At 39.7% G+C, this 20,831-nt stretch overlaps 1 protein-coding gene across 8 annotated transcripts in view; it reads left to right on the top strand.

Moving 5' to 3' along the window:
- The window catches only part of R3HDM2 (R3H domain containing 2), a 179,227-nt gene that overhangs the window by 83,642 nt on the left and 74,754 nt on the right, over positions 1-20,831 (top strand). For 6 of the 8 annotated variants that reach the window (XM_089681221.1, XM_089681244.1, XM_089681218.1 and 3 more), the window contains exons 2-3: positions 6,891-7,081; positions 17,610-17,651. In XM_089681221.1, the coding sequence (XP_089537347.1) occupies positions 6,914-7,081; positions 17,610-17,651 (210 nt within the window). In that variant the 5' untranslated portion in view covers positions 6,891-6,913. The remainder of the gene's footprint in view (positions 1-6,890; positions 7,082-17,609; positions 17,652-20,831) is intronic. The other 2 variants (XM_089681237.1, XM_089681209.1) reach the window with 1 other exon arrangement.

Raw genomic sequence — 20,831 nt, 5'->3', positions numbered from 1 at the left:
CCCCCAAATGACCCCTCTTTGCAAAGTAGACAGTCCTAGGTATTTAGTAAGAGGTATGGAGAGTTTTTTGAAGTGTTGAAGTTGTAATTTTTGTCATAATTTTTGGAAAATTTCACCAGTGCAGTACAGCATCATCATATAACTGGCGTGGCAGTGATCGGGGACACTGACGGGTGACGGGAAAAAAAAAACCTAAATTTTTACTTTTTAAAATAAAATTTGATTTTTTTTTTTCATAACACTCTGACCAGAGTAGTATTTTACCGTAGTAACATTGTACTGCTCTGGGGAAGTGATCAGTTGTTTGTTTTTTTTTGTTTTTTTGCACATTATGATTGCAAAGAATTTCTTTTTTTGTGATTAGCTGTGATTGGCCACAGCTTATCATTTGACACAGATGGGCTGTGATTGGCACAGTATGTACATGTGATGCTAGTGACACAATTGTATACAATGGATTGCATGAAAGGAAGCCATCCATTGTTTACAATTATCATCTGACCTGCTGTGATTGGTCAGTGGTCACATGGTACTGGCAATGGGCTGGTACACGGATCTGTCATTGACTGTGTCCGAGGTACACAGCCAGTGACAGATCTCGTCACAGTGCAGCGCAATCCAGAAGGACGTCATATGATGCCCACCCAGATTGACGAGAGTCCCACTCAGCTGTCATTTTGCTATTGGCCAGGACAGGTTAATTTTTTTTTTTTAATTTTATACATATATTTCATGTCCAATTTTTGTGTTACTTTCAGCTATTGTATGTTACTGGATTGTATTTTTAAATTCATATATATTTAAATTCATGATATTAATTCAAAAGTTGAACACAGTACAATTAAATATAAAAAATATATTTCTTTAAAAACATGTCTATTTCAACTTCTGTTTCCGGCCAAGTGCGTCCTGTATTTTTGGTTTTGGTCCATAATTTTAATTTCAGTGTACCACTACTTTAAAGCCTAACTCTGGGCACATAAACCCTTTCAATGAGCTCTCCCCCAGCACTGCTGGGCTAAATTCTTGTTAGGCCCCATGCACACGGGACGTTTCTGAATGATGGAAACTGACTGCTGGAAAACGTAGGTTAAAAAACGTCTCTTTGCATAATGCGTTTGAGTGTTTGCGTTTAGAAGCGTTTTTTAAAGATAAGCATAGGAGAATCTCCCAAATACCCAGAATACACTGAAAAGTGGTAAATTATTAACTATTTCAGACTGTTTCAGGAAAATACACAGAGTAGAAGCAGAGACAGCAGTATGTGTTGAGATAATTAGGTGTGAGGTGCTCATTAACATTTCTTTTGTTTCCAAGGGTGGGAAAGGTGTCTGGTGGAGGGAGTCATTAAGGTCACCCGGCAGGGGGTCTTCATGAGGAATTTGAGATGTGAATGGTCATTAACATATCTTTTGTTTCCAAGGGTGGGAGAGGTCTGAGGTGTGAATTGGTCATTACAGTGGGTGACAAGCTTGGTAGGAACATCCTGTGTTCAGTGTTTTGTCCATCTGGGCACCTTGAAAACTCTTTGCATGCATTTTTCATGATGGAATAAGGCTCTGGACAGCATTGGGAACTGAAAGAGTTTAAAAAAAAAAAAAAATGAAAACGCTTTAAACATGATTTGACGCATTTACAAGCGTTTTGCGGTTGAAACGCTGATAAAATCGACGTCTGAACGCAAGTTTGTTCCGTTCAAAAAAAACAACTGTAATCTCAAATGCCTGTAAGCGACTGTAAATGAAGATGTGTACATGGACACATAGGAAAACATTAGGGTGATAGGGTGAGTTCAGGGGCTACTGGAAAAACCGCTGAACAGCTCCTAAATGTGAGTTTATCAGCTGCAGTGTATAAGAGCCCTTAAAGCAGAACTTACTTGTATCTGAGCACCACAAACTGAAACCGCCTAATTCATTTTAGGTATTCAAAGCAAACTCATCCATCCACCCATATCTCTGGGATTTATTTTGTTAAATCTCTATGAAAAACATATCCCTAGCATTTCTAGCCATGGCCATCTCGATAATGGCAGATGATTAATGTAGCATTGAAATCCATCTGGAATCCTTCTGCCCTTAGACTCTGCATGCAGGCAGGATGACCTATGACTCCTGGGCTGTAACTGAAGAAAGCAAGTAAATATGATATCCTGTACCTTCCTATCTTTTCACGTATGCTAGCAGCATAAGGAATAAAAAGTTAATGTTGATTAACGTTTCACTTTAAATCTAGGGGTAGAATGAGAGTCTGTATTTTTCACCTGACTCCCTGTTCCAGCACTCTTCTCATCTCCCTAAAGCTCTGAGCTGTGGGCAGTCTTTTGCCATCATCATGTATAATGTAGGGCTATTAGCCCAGTCACATAGATGGAGGGAGCCTGCCAGAATCAGGAATAGGGTGTGTATTACCCGGCACCCCTAGACTAAAAAAAAACCAAAACGTTTGTGTTATTCCTTTGTTCAGCTTCAAATTTGCATCTTTCTTTCAATAATACTTGATCTTGTCATTGAAATCCTAGTTCTGGTAATTTCTGTTGAGGGGAGACAGCTACTGTAGTGGATGCTTGTCGACAGGAAGTTGCTGCAAGGAGGTTGGAGGGGATCGGCAATGGGGGGGGGGACGAGACTGTATTTTTCATTTTGAATGGAATGCAATTGGTGTGGCTCCCATGCTATCTTTAAAGGATACGTTTACCTTTGGGGACATGTTACCTATTACACCCATTTTTTGGGTGGACCATAAGTTACTTTTCCCGGAGCTGCTGCCCTCTCTGCTGCTTAAAGTGACAGACCAGCAACATCATTCATTCACAGAATTTTGTGAATGTAAAACTTCAGGTTCCCGCAGCCGCAGTGATCTACCGCAGTATTGTTGAGTGCTGTGGTGGTTTATGCTCTCTTCCTGTATGTGTATCTGCTTGCCTTTATTAGGGCACACATACATACACTGAGAGGTCTGTGGGAGTCCTGCATGGCACCCATGGGCGCAGTGCTATCTAGGCTCTTAGTAAAAATGATAAATGCACTTTTCTTTTAACATGGAACATGTGCATTTATTTATTATAAAGGTAGAATTATCCTTTAAAATGTTTTGTGGACTAGCCAAACTATCCAAAAATATCTCAAATTGTATGTCAAACCAGAAAACCTTTTTGGTTTGGATACAGTAGGTGAGGATTTAAATTCATGCCAGTTCTAACTGCTATTCAGGGCTCTGTTAGAGGGATTTACCATCACTTCCTGATGAAGATAAAATCTGTAGAAGGTACACAAAAATGTGACAAAAGAGGAAGTGCTGAAATGCTCAGGGCATGTGAATAGTAGTGGTACATGTTTACATGTAGCTGCATACAAAGCATATAGCTGTGGTTTTGGATGGATGTCCAAGCTTGGCCAGACTTTTGCAGTCAAATTAGAGAACTAAAAAACAAAGGTGAGAGAGCAAGCCACTGTCTTAAGTGTAGCAATGGTGGGAGACTCAAACAAATTTTAATAGGTATTGTACATTCAGATGGACACAGCAGATCAGTAGATGAACCGTGATACCAGCAGATGGCAGCTTGAGAATTCTCCAATGGATATGGAACAATAAAAAGAGACTTGCCACACTTCGTTTAGTGTTAGTGAAAAAAAATGCTGAAAGAATTATTTAGGAAATGCAGTCACGTGAGAATTTCTGAATACAGGATTTTACAAATATCCAGCAGGTGGCATCCTTCTAATGATACCCAGTTGAGGATAGGCAAGGTGGTTAGTCTTGTCAAAAGTACAAGTATATGGTGACAAAAGAAAAGAAAGCCAAGAGGAGAGTAGGCAGCTCTGTGTAGTTTATTGAAATAAGTAATATAAAAATGCACTCATATATATAGTAGGTAAAGGAGCAAGCATTATACCAAACATCCAACAGGTGGTATCACATAATGGGTTTCAATGGCTGATAGGCATGAGTGGGCAGAGCTACATGTTTCGGGCCATAGTCCTGTTTGTCAGGCACCAGACTGCTGACTCTGCCTTAGTGTAATCATCTATTGGACTCTACTGTACATGAACGTCATGTTTGAGATTTACATTCTGCCTGAATTTCCCTTATTGCTTCCTGAGTATCAATATTAACTATTTATTTACTTCAGAAGGACAGGACACTACTTGCTCTTCTTTGCGCTTGGTTTCACGTATATTCCCAATTGGAGTGATAGTTGATATTGTTAGTCAAATTTGAGAACCCCCTCTATTTGTTTCATTTCACACAGCATACCCCAAGCCTAGGTTCACACTACAGCGGTGCGGTAAATCCCATGTGATTCGCACAGGAACCGCACCGCATTCCTGTACAAATCACATGCGATTTTGTGTGTGGTGCGATCAGAGCCATACACTTTGTATGGCTCTTTTCGCAGCGCACCCGCACCCAAAACACGCAGGACCCTTTTTTGGTCTGCACTAGAATCGGATCGCATGGGTATTCACACCTGTGCCTTCTGATTCTGCACATCTCAATGTGTTTTGCGGACCCTTGTCGGGGTGTTAACTTACACACCCGCATCTGTTTGTATGAAAGGGGTGTGATTGTGATGCGGTGTGGTATTCGCACTGAAAACGCTGCGAATTCCGCACGGCATCAGTGTGAACCCGGGCTAAATAAAATTCTTAGGAGAAAGCATCATGACTGATTGTAAGCATTTTTGCATAAGTTCAATATGAGACTCCCAATAGAAAGGCTTAGGCAAGCTATAGATAATGTGATTGGTTACAGGAAAGAGTCAATCTATTCCCTCCTGCTGAAATCATTCCCACAGTGCTATTTTGTACTGCTGACAGCCTTCCCAGTCGGCAGAACACAATAATTGCTGGGGGCTATAGTCAGCAGTAATTGCATGAAAAATATCCAACAGGCTGGTTGTACTGAATTCGATAGATGGATGTCCGTACAACAAGCCTGCCAATAGATGGATCAAATCTTGGATGGTACCTGTTGAACCAGCCGAGATTTGATACATCTATGGCTGTCTATAGAACAGTTTGAGTCTCCTCTCATTAACATACAATGCAAGATGTCCATCTTCTAAATCCTTAACCTTAACAGAACAAAGTAGGATTTTTCAGAGCTATAGTTATCAAAAAAGCACTTTTAAAATGGCTAGCCTCATTTGTAATTGTATTTTAAGTGCTGTGTGAACAGGGATATGTAACAAATATAGTAGTGTTCTCCTGGTTTGGCTGAAAAAGTGGAAATACACTTTGAGGTTTGCTTCTGGGAGTTGCAGAGATGTCTTTGGTAAACAAAACCACTGAATATCCTTAGTTTTGCTACAAAGTTAATACACCCAGGGGAGTTGCTGGTTCAACATGAGACCACCATATAAAATTCTGACTTGAACTCTGTCCTTGTATAAATACAGGAAAAACATTTTTAATCAAAAATACCAAAGAATATCTTCTCTTAGAGGAGCCCAACAATACTCACTTGTGCAATATAAAATTCAAACATTTTATTAGAAAGCATTAAAACTGTTGTGGCCAAAACATAAAATAAATGCAACAACAAAAAAATATATAATACACTGCCCCTATTTTCTCCATTAATTATGCGTTTTCCTCAGAGGGACATTTAATGATTTAGGATATTTAATCTGTTCTCTGTCCTGGTACCCATGAAGTTGGACATTACTATTATGGTAAAGGATAACTCATTTTAAATTTTTTTATTTGTTCTGTAGATGCATGGGCATTTTTACTGTAAATGGTCAATTAATATAGAAAATAGGGGTCATGGATCAGTATTTGTATATATTGTTTTGTTGTATTTACATTGTTTTGGCCTTAACAGTTGTAATTCTTTCTAATAGAATGTTTGAATTTTGTAGTGCACAAGTGAACATTGTTGGGCTGCTCTAAAAGAGAAAATTTTATTTGCTAATTTTTGATTAACACACAAGGCTCTGTACAGAGGGAATGATCTGTTTGCAGGGAGAAGGAACAGATATTTAGTAAAAAGCAGCACATTTTACACAATTACACTTAACAAAAAACGTTATTTGTGTGAAAAAATTATATACATTTATTTTGGGTACAGTAGTGCATGTCTGCTCAATTACCAGTTAAAGTAGCGCAGTGCTAAATAAATAAAAAAAATGACCTGGTCATGAAGGTATACAAGTTTTTATTATACAATGGTCTCATTAGAGAGATGTCTTTTGTTGCATGTAGTTAGCAAAGTTGTGTGGGTGATGTATTAATACTTTGTCAAATTATAGGGTTTCGCGGGAGGCCACAGGAAAGGCTTTCACCATTTTTTGTGTGTGCAAGTTAGGAAAAATACAAGATGTTAGTTCATTTACTGTTTGTTATTTTTACCAACCTGTTAATGCAAGCAAGAACAAAGCAATATGTAAGGAAATTAAAAGTGACTGTCCTTAAAAAAAAAAAAAAAAAAAATATATATATATATATATATATATATATATATAGCTGCTAACAGGTAGAAAGTCCTGGCACCTACTGGTACCTGCCAATACGTTGAGCTGCTCGTACTGTACACTGCTATTGCTCGATACAAGGCCTTTCTGATGGGTAAACTCTGACACTCCTGGGTAGTATCTAAGCTGGTCTGCTTCTCCACAGAACACCTACCCCAAATTTACTATGATGGGTGTTTTCAACATTCAGAATCGGCAGTATTTAACCCAGCAGCTCTCTTTAAATGACAATCATTTTGTGGAAACATTTGCATCCATTGATCACAGAAAAAATACTTAAACATTCAGTACCACATTGGCTACAATGGCTCCTGAGATTTCTCTAGCTTGCTTTGCTGCCATATTTTGTTGAAATATAAATATAAAAATATATATTCTGAATTAGTCTTTTTTTTTCTTTCTTCAAATGCAGGTTGCTACCATTTGCTTTGTACTATGCTGAAGATGTCCCATGGCCACACGACCCAGGAAACCCTGGAAATCATGAAGGAGTCAGAAAAACGCCTGGTTGAAGAGTCTGTGAACAGAAGCAAGGCCCTATCAAGATCACCAAGTAAAGACGAACCAGAATCAGATGAGCCGAATTCACGTCAAGAACCACAGGTTGATGTCTTCTCAGTGGACCTTTTTTTATCCCCTCCGCCCCCCTTACACACACATGATTTGTTTCACAACTTCTTTTTGTAGCTACTCAGGTGTTTAAGATCTCTTAATAGTTGATTGTTGTGTTCCAGTGCTGTCGTACTATGTGTCATGTCTGCTAGGCTTTACAACTTTTAGCTGTTTGCCTCATGCTGCAGAGTCTTAATGTTCTAATCTTATGAACGTTTTACTGGAACTCATAACAATTTTGTGTGTGATATCACGCATCAGAGAGGCCTTATAATTGCTACTTTGATTCCATTCTGGTCTTATAATTACTTGACGCAACTACAGGTATTTCAACTGTGCTTATGTATTTTTTGTATCTTAGTGGTTTCAGTGCCAGGTACAACTGGGGTTTTATACTACTTCATGCTTTGTGTTTTTATGATTTAAATAATTGTAAAGATTTCACCTTTTTTTACAGTATACTGCAGAATGTCTCAGTCACAGTGAGTATATCTCTGCACCTTGACAATAAGGACATGCAGAAAAAAGGAAATGGTCATTTAAAGCCATTCCATCTATAGCTGACTGGAAGGCTGCCTTTACTGTCTTCAGTGCCCGCAATTCTTGGCACAAGTCATGATAAGCAATTTGTGAATGTTGAGTTCCTAAATACTCAGCTTGGTTTTTATGGTTTATTAAATTTACTACACCATAGGGGTCTCCCATATTCCTCTTTATTTCTTGCTTGTCCTAATGTTCCTATTAGAATGCTTTCAGACCCAGCTGCTTAGGGGATGGCATTTTATTTCCCCAACACACTGTACTGGCAGTGTGTGTGATTTTTGTTTTTTTAAACCCCAGGTTAGACTGATATTTCTGGTTTTGTTTTATAAAGTAGTTATCAATATATACAGAGAGCGCACTCTCTAGTTTTATGCAACTTCCACAGCATTTTGACAATGAGTCATCATGCACACTTGAACGTTGTTGATGCAGTTCTTAGGGGCATCTGTTTTTTTTTTTTTTTTTTTAATCTGCCTCTAAAGGCCCCTGCATATTAGCGTGTGTCTATGCACACAAGCGTTTAAAGGAAGAAAAAAACCTTGCTGTTTGTGCGTTCAGAAAAAAGAAACCCATTTGACTCCTGTAAACACGCTAAGCGCTAGGTGTATTTAGTGCTTGAGAGTTAATTTCAATAGCTTGATGTGCTTAAACACATTACATGCGTTTACAGGCATCCGTTGCTTTTTTCATCCAAAACACCACTGCCAGAAGGAAAGGCAGCTAGGAGAGATATGAAAAGACGTCCAGTGTGCATGAGGCGTAATGAGGAGGAGGCACATTTCTTTTTTTAACAATAATAGTTATTGTTATTTTGTTTAGGCAATACAGCTTTGTGAGCAAAGTATTTCATATGAGAGGAGGCCAGTTTATTCACCTCTTGAGTCATTGTTTCCTGGGGCCATTGCCTATTAGAGCAAGTAGACATGGCATATGTGTGTTTCCCATCATTCTACATTGCATTTGCGCATACTATCATGTATGTGGGACATTGTTTTCTGCCCTGATGGATAAGATCTACTGTTGGTGGATAGGAAGGGGTTACTAGCTGTTGTCTCATTGAAAAGATTATATATATTTTTTTTTTTTTTTAGAAAAGAGAGACAGCAGCCCCACTCTGAGTGTAGACAGTTAAAATCAGGCAGATTTAATGGTAAAATTGCACTCACATAGGTAACAGGTAGGCATGTCAAGAGATGGAGGTCCTTTGGCCGTGCTCTGGGTGTTTTCCCGCTGTTCTGGTGGTGTCCAGGGCTCGGGAAGTGGCAGAGGGGCGCAGGGAGGCTTGCAGGGATGTCGTCACCGCATGGACCGGGTTTCCAAGATGGCGCACATTCGGAGCATGCTCACTCCTTCGTCAGGCCAACGAAGAAATGAGCATGCTCCAAACGCATGCCATCTTGGAAACCCGGACCTCCCACTGGACCTCCATCTCTTGACATGCCTACTTGTTACCTATCTATGTGAGTGCAATTTTACCATTAAATCTGCCTGATTTTAACTGTCTACACTTAGAGTGGCGCTGCTGTCTCTCTTCTCTACCTGCATTAGGAGTGCATTACAAGCTCTTACAGCTGGCTGCCTTCTCGGACAAGTCCATACTACTACAAGCCCCTGCTACAGATGGCCTTAGACACCACCTCCACATGGACCTGCTAACCTCCATTGCTGATGGTCCATCCCCAAACGCACACAGGGTAGATGTGTCTTTAGCGCTCCCTCCCCCCACTCACCTCTGAATGTACTTTTTTTTTTTTTTTTAACCTGCCCTTTTGTGTCTTTGATGCAAATATTCCTCTCTATATGTATTACAGAATTAGCAGTAAGTGATTTTCAATGTAGAACCGTGCCATACATCAGTGTTTGAGAATGCACCTTTACTAATCAGCCATAACATTAAGACCACCCACCTAATATTGAAGTAGGTCCCCCTTTACCACCAAAACAGCCCTGACATGTCAAGGCTTGGACCCCACTATGCCTCTGAAGGTATGCTGTGGTATCTGTCACCAAGCTGTTAGTAGCAAATCCTTTAAGCCATGTAAGTTGCAAGGTGGGACCTTCATGGATTGGACTTCCTATAGTGCATCCTGGTGCCATCTCTTTCCCAGGTAAATATCGCACACACACCCGGTCATGTACATGTTATAAAAGAAAACATGGTTCATCAGGCCAGGTCACCTTCTTCCATTACTCCGTGGTCCAGTTCTGTTGCACACATGCCCATTGTAGGTGCTTTTGACTGTGGATACAGGTCAGCATGAGCAACCTGACATTTCTGCTGTTAAGCAGCCTCATGCACAACAAACTGCAAAGCACTGTACATTCAGACATATGTATTTTGAGACGAACATTAACTTTTTCAGTAATTTGAGATATAGCAGCTTTTCTATTGGATCGGACTACATGGGTCAGCCTTCGCTTCCCACATAAGTCAGTGAGCTTTGGCCACCCATGTTCATTTCCGGTTCTCCTTCTTTGGACCACATTTGGTTGCTCCTGACCACTATAGACCAGGAACAATCCCACAAGAGTTGCTTGTTTAGAGTTCCTCTGACTTATAGCCATTACAATTTAGCCCTGGTCAAAGTAGCCTGAATGTTTACGCTTGACAATTTTTCAACTTTCAACAAATCAACTTTGGGGACAACTTACTTTTAAAGGGTGATACATGTTCACTTGCTGTCTAATATATTTCATCCACTTTCAGGTGCCGTTGTAACGGGGTAAGCCGTTGTTACTCAATTTGTCAGTGGTCATTGTTATGGCTGATTGGTAAATATGTCATTAGCCATTACATCATATTTGTTAGCGGACTATTGAATCTTGTTGGGCACCTGGCTTGCATGCCGGGGAACTGTAATTTTAACTTAATATACATTGGGCAATATAAGATTTGGGTCTCATTCACACCATATGTGCATGCAAGATGATGGAAAAGCACGCAATTTGATTTGCATTGAATATTTAAGTAGGGAAATTATTTGTGTAAAAGGAGCAAATTCGAATGTATTAATATATTGTTTTAGTGCCTCAGGAACCACAACCAATTAACACCCCGGTCACATTGGGATTGAGTTGGCATGCAATTTGCATGCCCTGCGACTTGCAAATCATATGCCAAGACGCACCCTATTGTCCGCTATTTAAAGCGGTCATGTTGGTGCGGTTCTGACTTTGTCAGAGCCGCACCGTTTTTCTAAAGTAGTGCATGCACTACTTTTGTTCCGATTTGCATAGACATCTGTGTCAGATGTCTTGCAAATCATAACTGAAATCGGCAGTTCACCTGATTTTGAAATCGTGCAACTTCACTGTAAGTTGCACAAATTCATAATCGGCTTTGATGTGACCGGGGGCTTAAAGTAGTTTTGATGTACTACTAGCTACAACGGATGAAGCTCTAAAACCAGGGCCTATTTTGGAATTATGTAATTTTGCTAGGTATTCAGCCCATTATTCTTTCCATTCACATCAGTATTGCCTGATAAATATGATAGGCAGCCTCGATCATGAAAATGGTAAGGAAGTACAGATTTTTTTTTTTCTGAAGTTAAAGTGGAACTGAACACCACAAACCAAAAATGCCATTTAATTCATTGTTAATATTCAAAGCAAACTCACCCATCCATGCTTTATTTTGCTGAGAAATCATTTGACAAACACCCCCTGGCATTCCTCGCAGTGGCCATCTTGAATAGGGCTGGTGATTCATGTAGCATTTACTTCCTGCAATCCATCTGCCCTTAGCTCTGGCATTGGCTGAGCTGAGAACCCTCTCTTGCTTGGGCAGGAAACTGGTGGAAAGTAACTGAAGAAAAGTAAAAAAAAAAAAAAGTAAATATGATATACTTTCCTATCTATTTACTAATGCCGACAGCATAAGGATTAAAAATAGTCAATGTTGATTGAGAGAGTGAAGTTCCACTTTAAGAGAAGTGTGGAATTACAAAAAAACAAACCTACAGCTGTATTAATATATAGGTGTCTCTCTTATTTTTTGTGTTGTGGGTATTTTTTTAATGCTACATGTACTAAATAATAACTTGATACAGGTAGAAATTGATTGACCTGATGATTTCTGTAGTAAGCTGACAGCTCTGAAATCCCAAGCAGTGTTTTCAGCCTTACACGGCTCTCCCTTTCTTGACTGTAATAAAAAAAATTACTTTATTAGAGCAATAATAGTTCATAATATGTGATCACTGAAAATATACTTTACAGTTCTTATAGGTTAATTTACAGTAAAACTATAGGCATTTTATTCTATTGTGGATATAGTATGGGAGGGTTTTAAACCCTGCCAGTTTTTTTTGGTCCTCTGTGTCCCATTGGGAAGATTTCCCTTCACTTCCTGTTCCATAGCCAAACAAGAAGTGAGAGGAAATCCCTGCAAATTAAGGGAATCCCTTGGCCCCCCTAGGTTACCAGAACTAGCGTCCCCATTGGATGAGTTCCCCTCTATTACTGTTCTGGTGACAACCCAAAATTTTGAGAATTTTGTACTTTTAATGATAATGGTGAACTTCCATAACAAGGGAGCAGACAGAAATAAAAACCTTATAGGCGGGCTTTCTCTACTCTATCCAAAACTGAAAAAAAAATTTGTGCCTTTTAGTTACACTTTAAGCTTAGATTTGTTTTAACAATGTACAAAGATGAGTTTTACTAGGGGTTACCTAAGCTTTGTCACATACCACACTTGAGTGGCCCCGTTGAAAGTCTGATTTTTTTTTTTTTTTTTTTTTTTTTTTTTGGGCAGTGTCCTACCTGGTTATCACTTTTGCCTGGTGTTCCCCCAATTAGTAATTGAACTATTAGTCCTTGATGCCAAACATACAACATTTACAACCCCCCCCCCCCAAAAACAAAAAAACTTTAGTATTGTTTCATAATATTGCACACAAACTAAAGTATGCCCTTTGCAAATCATTCAAATGCATCTTCCTGTCCAGTGTTGGCAGTGCTCCCTGGTTATACCCACTGTCCTCATTTTGTTCTGATAGTGGACTGCAGTGATTATAGCAGTAGCACTTCTTAACATGCACAATATTCATGGAGCTGCTTTCTTGTGCAGGAGGGGATGTGCATGGCAGAGGCCTGAACTGTTTTAAACTACAACTTACTTTTAAAGGGTGATACTAGCTGTTCTCATATGTAAACATGCATTAAAGAGCAGATCAATATTTTGCTTCTGAAAAACATATCTGTATTGCCTTGTGACTGTAGGTGTAATAAAAGGAGCACTCTGAAAACCAACTGTCCTCATTCCATGGATTTAAAACGTCTGAATACATTATTCATATGGAAACTCCTGTGTTTAGTTTTTCTACGACTTGGTTCACGCTAGTACATTTGCGGGAGCATTTGCAAATTTGGTTGCTGTTGCAAAACACAAAAATGTGTTGCCCCTTTGCAGACAGGTGGCAGTGCCATTAGGAACCACACACATCTTGCAAAAATGCTTGCCATAATGTATGGTGCAGCGCGATTTTGAAAATGGTGCAGGCACCTTTTGTTTTTTTTTAATTTCTTTTTTTTTTTTTTCTCCAATTTTACCTTGCTTAGGGCTGCCCATTGAAATTAATAAGCTGTTTTAAAGGTGACTTATTGTTGGCACACATTATGCACAGGCACCATTAAGGCTTTTTTTTTTTTTTAACCACAAATTACATCATTTTTGTACTTGCAGCACATATGCATTGGTGGTGTGAATGATTTGATGCTACCTATTAAAGATTTGTTTGTCTGTTTAGTCTCTGTAGCCCAGTGGTTGGGTTATTTTTTTCTGCAGGTTCAATCAGATATAGCATCAGATCATTTTTTTTCAATGTATGCATGGTAAATGATTTTTAAATATAACACTTACTGGTGTCTGTTTCCTCTTAGAGAGATCACAGTATTTCTCTTTGCAATACTTTTATCTTCCTTTCTTCTCAGATGGCTGCTACTATCTTTGTTTGAATAGAATTTAAAGTCAACATCTACTTCTCCTAACAGGTGCTTGCCTCCATGATGCAATCATGTAAATCCCAATGTCTGATCAGTAGTTTTTGGCCATGTGTACGCATTTCACATAGTTCAGACCCATGCAACTGCTGCCTCTGTCTGTGGCCAATTATTCGTAAGATTTCTGCTATTTCTATAGCTTAGTCCTTACTGCCCCTTACACTGAGTTGGCAATGTAAACCTTTTTCACAGCCTCCCACAGACATATGCCCCTGCTGCCTTGTTTCTTGTGACCTGACAAAACACTGAACACAGTGATCAATGGAGAGGAGCCGGCAGAGGAGGTTCTTTCTCCAGTCTTCAGCACACTGATGACCTCATTCTCCCAATTTGTCCTTTTGGACTTTTAGAAACTGTGCCTAGACACAAGTGACTTGAATGAAGGACAAGGGCTGTATTTATAATGGTAACAAGTAATTTTATTTTGTTTGGAAAGCTACTCTCTTGCTTTCTATTTGGAAATTCCAGTTGCCAATGTAGACTTGTATGGTTACTTTTATGTCTGTTTTATATGCATACTGTGGTTATCTGTTTTGAGGAGTTCTATCTCACTGTGATAAACCGGCTATAGACAGATTCAAATTTGGTCACTTCAGCATGAACCTATCGAATTTCGATCCATCTTGACTGGTTGTACTGAAGTCAATATATCGAGCAAATCAGTACAACCAGCCTGTCAGGTTTTTTCATACGATTACTGCCGACAGCTATAGCTGCCAGCAGTGATCATTGTAATCTGACGGCGGGTAAACCTCCCACTATCAGAATATAATAGTGCAGCGGAAGGAATTTCCCATCAACACTGTATTGATGGTGGAATCGAGTGATTTCCTTTCTTTCAACCCATGTTTGAAGGAAAAAATATTGCATAATCTATGTCCATTTTTTTTTTTTTATGTAGCTGTATGTTTCTTACTACTACAATAACTTCAATAACCTAACCAAAGAACAACCCAAAGTAAATTCTCCTGCTCCTAATGATTGCAGCAATACCACATATATGTATGTTGTTTGTTCTCCTAATACAGCCCAGAAACAACAGTGCTCATATAACTTTTTTTTTTTCCTACCTAAAACACTCAGACACTAATTTATTTATTTACTTATTTTTACCCTGACCTTGACCCAAACACTAACCCTGGCACTGACCTATTTCGAGCCTTGATCTAGGTATTTTTTCTTATTTATTTTATACACACTGTGTTTTTTTCTTTCTGCAAGGAGAGATGCGATGTACAGTTGTGTCCAAAATTATTCAACCCCCACTGAAATTGAGTGTTTTGGCCAGTTTGACATTGCTTTTGATCATTCAGTCATCTTGCTTACATTTACATTAAAGAGGCACTTGTAGGTCAGACAAATATAACATAACAGTTATAATGAAATAACCACAAATGTCTTTTCTGTGCTCACAGCATTATCAGTTTTATTCAACCCCCAAGTGACATTCAATCTTAGTACTTAGTACAGCATCCTTTTACAGTTATAACAGCTTTTAAACGTGAAGCATAGCTTGACACAAGTGTCTTGCAGCGATCTACGGGTATCTTCGCCCATTCTTCATGGGCAAAGGCCTCCAGTTCAGTCACATTCTTAGGCTTGCGCACTGCAACTGCTTTCTTTAAGTCCCACCAGAGGTTCTCAATCGGATTTAAGTCTGGTGACTGCGATGGCCACTCCAAAATGTTCCAGCCTTTCCTCTGCAACCATGCTCTAGTGGACTTGGAGGTATGCTTGGGATCATTGTCCTGTTGAAAGGTCCAACGTCTCCCAAGCCTCAGGTGTGTGACGGACTGCATCACGTTTCCATCCAATATCTCCTGGTACTGAAGAGAATTCATGGTACCTTGCACACGCTGAAGCTTCCCTGTACCTGCAGAAGCAAAACAGCCCCAAAGCATGATTGACCCTCCACCATGCTTCACAGTAGGCAAGGTGTTCTTTTCATCATAGGCCTTGTTCTTCCTCCTCCAAACATAGCGTTGATCCATGGGCCCAAACAGTTCTAATTTTGTTTCATCAGTCCACAGAACACTATCCCACAACTTTTGTGGTTTGTCCACATGGCTTTTGGCATACTGCAGTCGACTCTTCTTATTCTTTGGAGACAGCAAGGGGGTACGCCTGGGAGTTCTGGCACGGAGGCCTTCATTACGCAGTGTGCGTCTTATTGTCTGGGCTGAAACTTCTGTACCCACATCTGACAAATCTTTTCTCAGTTCCTCAGCAGTCACACGGGGACTTCTCTCCACTCTACGCTTCAGGTAGCGCACAGCAGTCGAAGTCAGCATCTTCTTTCTGCCACGACCAGGTAGCGTTTCAACAGTGCCCTTTGCCTTGAATTTGCGAATGATGCTTCCTAAGGTGTCTCTTGGTATGTTTAACATCTTTGCAATCTTCTTATAGCCATTGCCCTTCCTGTGAAGAGAAATCACCTCTTCTCTTGTCTTCCTGGACCATTCTCTTGCCTTCACCATGTTTGTAACCACACCAGTAAATGTCTAGAAGGAGCTGAGTATCACAGTCATTTTAAAGCTGCCTAATTGGTGCTTATTATGCTTGATTGCTGCTCGGTGACATCCACAGGTGTTTTCAATACCTGATGGAAAGCACCTGTATGAACCTCTGTTCTTCAGAGTGGTAGTCTTTAAGGGGTTGAATAATTGTGGCAATGAAGAAACCACATAAGAACCATTTACTACTGTATTACATAAACAATTGATGTCATTTTAGTTGCATTTGGGTAGTTACAACGTCCTTGTAGGATTTGATTCTGAATACAATTCCAAATGTACACTATAGTCCCTAAACCCCTTTACAGCATTGGGGGTTGAATAATTTTGGACACAACTGTATCTCTCTCCTCCAATCTGAGAGAGAAAAAACAGGGGCGGGCTTCACAGTCACTTTATCATCTGTGAGACCCCGGTCTCTGTTTTGGAGCGTGCTGTGTGGTGTGTTCCCAGCACAAAGACATACACAAATATGCGGCCCCATGGGAAAAAAGCCTAGTCCAGTGGGGCGGCATATTTGTGTACGCTCGGCGGGAAAGGGTTAAAGTGTAACTAAAAGCAAGCCTTTTGAAGTTTTGGATAAAGTGCAGAGGAATTAGAACACCTTTCAGTTTTTAATGCTGTCTGTGCCTCCATTAGGGAGATTCACCCTCACTATTTGTCCTGTTTTCTGTTCTCAAAAGTAAAAGAAAATCCCAAGTTTTGTGTAGACCTCAGAACACTAATAGAAGGCATTCCCTCATTTTTGGAGGAATTTCCTTTCACTTTCAATTTTGGCCGTGGGAAAGGAAATGGATCATTCCATGGATTTTCAAACACCTGAATACATCATTCATATGGAAACTCCTGTGTTTAATTTTTCTTAAATTTTTCTATGGCTTCGTTCACGCTAGTACATTTCAGGAGCGTACGCAAATTTGGGTGCTTTCCCAAAACACACAAATGAACTGCCCCTCTGCAAACAGGTGACGGTGCCATTAGGAACCACACACAACTTGCAAACCTACATTCCAAAATTCCCTCATTTTGGAGGAATTTCCTCTCACTTCCTGCTTTGGCTGTGGGAAAGAAAGTGAAGGTAAATCTCACCCCCCCCTCCTTTTTTTTTTTTTTTTTTTTTTTGTGTGTGACAGAGGTTATAATCCTCTTACTCTATCCAATATAAAAACTTTAACATTTCATCAGTCCATAGGAAAAGATGAACTCTTAAATGGAACCTTTACATTAGGCACTGCTGCCTTACATATCTGTCACACGTATGTGCTGTGATTTTGGCTGTAATAATTTAAGACGCATTTGAGGTAAATGTAGCCTTTAATAGGGTGTTACATTTCATTAGTTATTGCTAGGAATGATATGTAAGATACAGTGTCTAAATTGGATCGTGTTTGTTTTTCTGTTACACTTACTGTTTTTTATTTTCTTTCTCCCCTCTCAATTTTTTACCAATGGTGCAGAGGCGGAATCCAAGCCACGGACATGCTAGGAAACGAGCCAAGGTACACAAGTATAACTCATGCCTCCCACATTTCAGAAATAATCACTGGCTACTTATGCTCTCTTCGTCCTCATTTCATTTCCAGTTGATGTCTTGCTAGCATCATTCTAACACCTGCAATTCTATGCAAGGGTACAGGCACAAATTTTTTGGGAAATGCAAAAATTCTTCAATTAAGATATATCAGGACTTAATTTTCTGACCAAAGTTCTATCACTTCATGCTGACCCTTTTGCAGATATAGCTACAGTGCTCAGCATTCATGAGTGCACACCTTTTGAAAAGTAAGATGTTAATATCTCAATGAACGCAAGAACAATTTCCAAACTTTTGACAAAACTGAGTTTGACTCTTTATATGAAAGTAAGGTTAATAATATAACTTAGATTACAAAATCTTCAGTTTTTCTCAAATTAGTTGATGCAAAAATGAATACACCCCACAACAAAAATGACTACATCTAGTATTTTTTGTATGACCTCCCCCCCCCCCCCCCCCCCCATGATTTGCAAGGACAGCACCAAGTTTTAGTTTTCTAGGCATGGCTATCTTTTTCCATTTTTTCCATTCTTCAAGAACAACCTCTTTTAGAGCCTGGATGCTGGATGGAGAATGATGCTCAACTTGTGTCTTCAAAATTCCCCATAGGTGTTCGATTGGGTTAAGATGAGGAGACATACTTGGCCACTGAATCACTTTCACCCTGTTCTTCAGAAATGCAACATCGGCCTTAGATGTGTGTTTTGGATCATTGTCATGTTGGAAAAGTGCACGACGACCAAGAGCATGGAGTGATGGTAGCATCTTCTCTTTCAATATAGAGCAGTACATTTGTGAATGCATACTACCATCAATGAAATGCAGCTCCCCGACACCAGCAGCACTCGTGCAGCCCCACAGAAGGACATTGCCACCACCGTGTTTCACTGTAGGCACCATGCATTTTTCTTTGTGCTCCTCACGTTTGTGATGCCATACAGTTTTGAAGCCATCAATTCCAAAACATTTATCTTGGTCTCATCACTGCAGAGTAGAGTCACAACAGTCGTCTTCTTTTTCAGCATGGGCCCTGGCAAATTCCAGGTGAGCTTTTTTGTGCATGGGCTTTGTGAGAGTCCTCCTTCTTGGGCACACCCATGCATGCCATTCCTCTGCAGTGTACGCCGTATTGTGTCATGGGATACAATCACCCAGTTTGGCTTTCTACTTCTTTAGCTAACTGTAGTGAACTTGCATGGCGATTTCCTTCAATCCTTCTCATCAGAAAACGCTCCTGTCAAGGTGTTAACTTCCGTGGATGGCTTAGAAGTCTCTGTGGGATGTTTGCAGTTCCACCTTTGTAAAATTTTTGTATCAGTTTTGCTACAGTATTTTGTCAGATAAGTAAAGCTTTGCTGACCTTTTTGTAGCCTTCACCTTTCATGTATAAAGAAATTATTTTCTTTCTCAGGTCTAGTGACATTTTCATGTGGTGCCATTGCTGACATCATGAAATGGGAAGGGGTTTTCTTTAAGTAACACCCTTTTATAATCTACTGTCTGCTGGACATATGTTTAATGAACCACTAGACTCACCTGTAGTTGAATTCTTGTTAACTGCTTCCGCGCCGCCCTATAGCAGAAATACAGCTACAGGGTGACACGGGTGCGCAAAATCGTGTATATATACGTGATTTTGCAGTTCCGGGTAGGGGGCACGATCGCCCTGCCCACGCCACCGTTCGCAGCCTCGACTTTTAATCACCAGGTCCCGGCTGGTGATTCCCCACCAGCACCCAGTGAATTCCGAGTATTACCGACGGGGGAGAGACTTGTATGTAAACAATACAGATCGATCCCCTGTCAGCTCCTGCACACTGCTTTGTATGGCTCTGCTATGCAGAGCCATACAAAGAAGTGTGCTTACAGTGTAAAGCACACACAGCCCCGCATGTTAACCCCTTTCTGCCCAGTGCCATTTAGTACAGTACCAGTGCTTTTTCTTAGCACTGATCACTGTAGTGGTGTCACTTGGGATATCAGTGGCACCAAGTTAGTTTCCCCCCCAGTGTCTGAATGCCTGTCACAGTCCCACTATTACTAGTTAAAAAAAAAAAAAATCCTGTATATATACCGCCATTTGTAAACACTATAACGTTCACGTAAACCAATTCATTTACACATATTGGGATTTTTTTTTAGCAAAGACGTAGCAAAATACATTTTGGCCTAAATTTGGCGAAATTTGATTTTTTAAAAAAAATTTTCTGGACATGTTTTAATAGCAAAAAGTCAAAAAATATAGTTGTTTTTCAAAATTGTTGGTCTTTTTTTCTTTAAAATGCAACAAATAAAAAAACGCACAGGTGATCAAATACCACCGAAAGAAAAGCTCTATTTGCGGGGAAAAAAGGGACGTATATTTCATTTGGGTGCAGTGTTGCACGACTGCACAATTGTCAGTTAAAGTAACGCAGCGCTGTATCGCAAAAAATGGCCTGGTCAAGAAGGGGGTAAATCCTCTGGCGGGCAAGTGGTTAAATAAGATTTTGTTGTCTTAAGACTTTCATTCACTTTTGCAACATGGTCTTGGATTAAAAAAATACTTGTGTGTGCAAATGAACAAATCTTGTTTGCAATCAATGGCCCACATTTGTGGGAGTGTTATGTAGTATAGTGCCCCGTAGAAAATGTTGAAGCTGAAAGGAAAGTAAAGGTTTTCTGACAAATCTCTTGAGGTGTACTCATTTATGCTGAGCACTGTATGTAAAACAGTAAAAATAATTACCTATACTGTTTAAAATCCTGTAATATACTGTCCAGCCTGCTCTGCACATGCTCAATTGCTCTCTATTTTTAGGCATTGTGCCAAAAATGAGGCAGATCTGCTGACAGCCTACAGATTTATTGCTGTTCAGGGGCTCAGGGCCTCAGCAAAATGACAGCCACTGGCAAGAGGAAACAAAAACCATGCTGAAGGCAATTTACAGCACACAGTAATTTTGGCAGCATAATTATTAATGTGGAACGTATGTTCCTTGCTAAAAAAAAAAAATATTTTTTTTTACCAAGTTACTATAGGTAAAGTTCCACTTTAAGAAATCTGGTCTAAACAAAGATGCTTTCTATAGTTTTCAATGGCATAGTTATTTGTAGTCTATTTATTACAGGTATTTATAAGATGTTGACATTTTAGAAGCAC

This window comes from Staurois parvus, unplaced genomic scaffold (genome assembly GCF_062004578.1).
Source record: "Staurois parvus isolate SC_StPar_1 unplaced genomic scaffold, SC_StPar_1.0 ptg000017l, whole genome shotgun sequence".
In the NCBI taxonomy this organism is placed as follows: Eukaryota; Metazoa; Chordata; class Amphibia; order Anura; family Ranidae; genus Staurois; species Staurois parvus.
The sequence above is the reverse complement of the archived record's forward strand: the minus strand, read 5'-3'. Positions and strand labels throughout refer to the sequence as shown.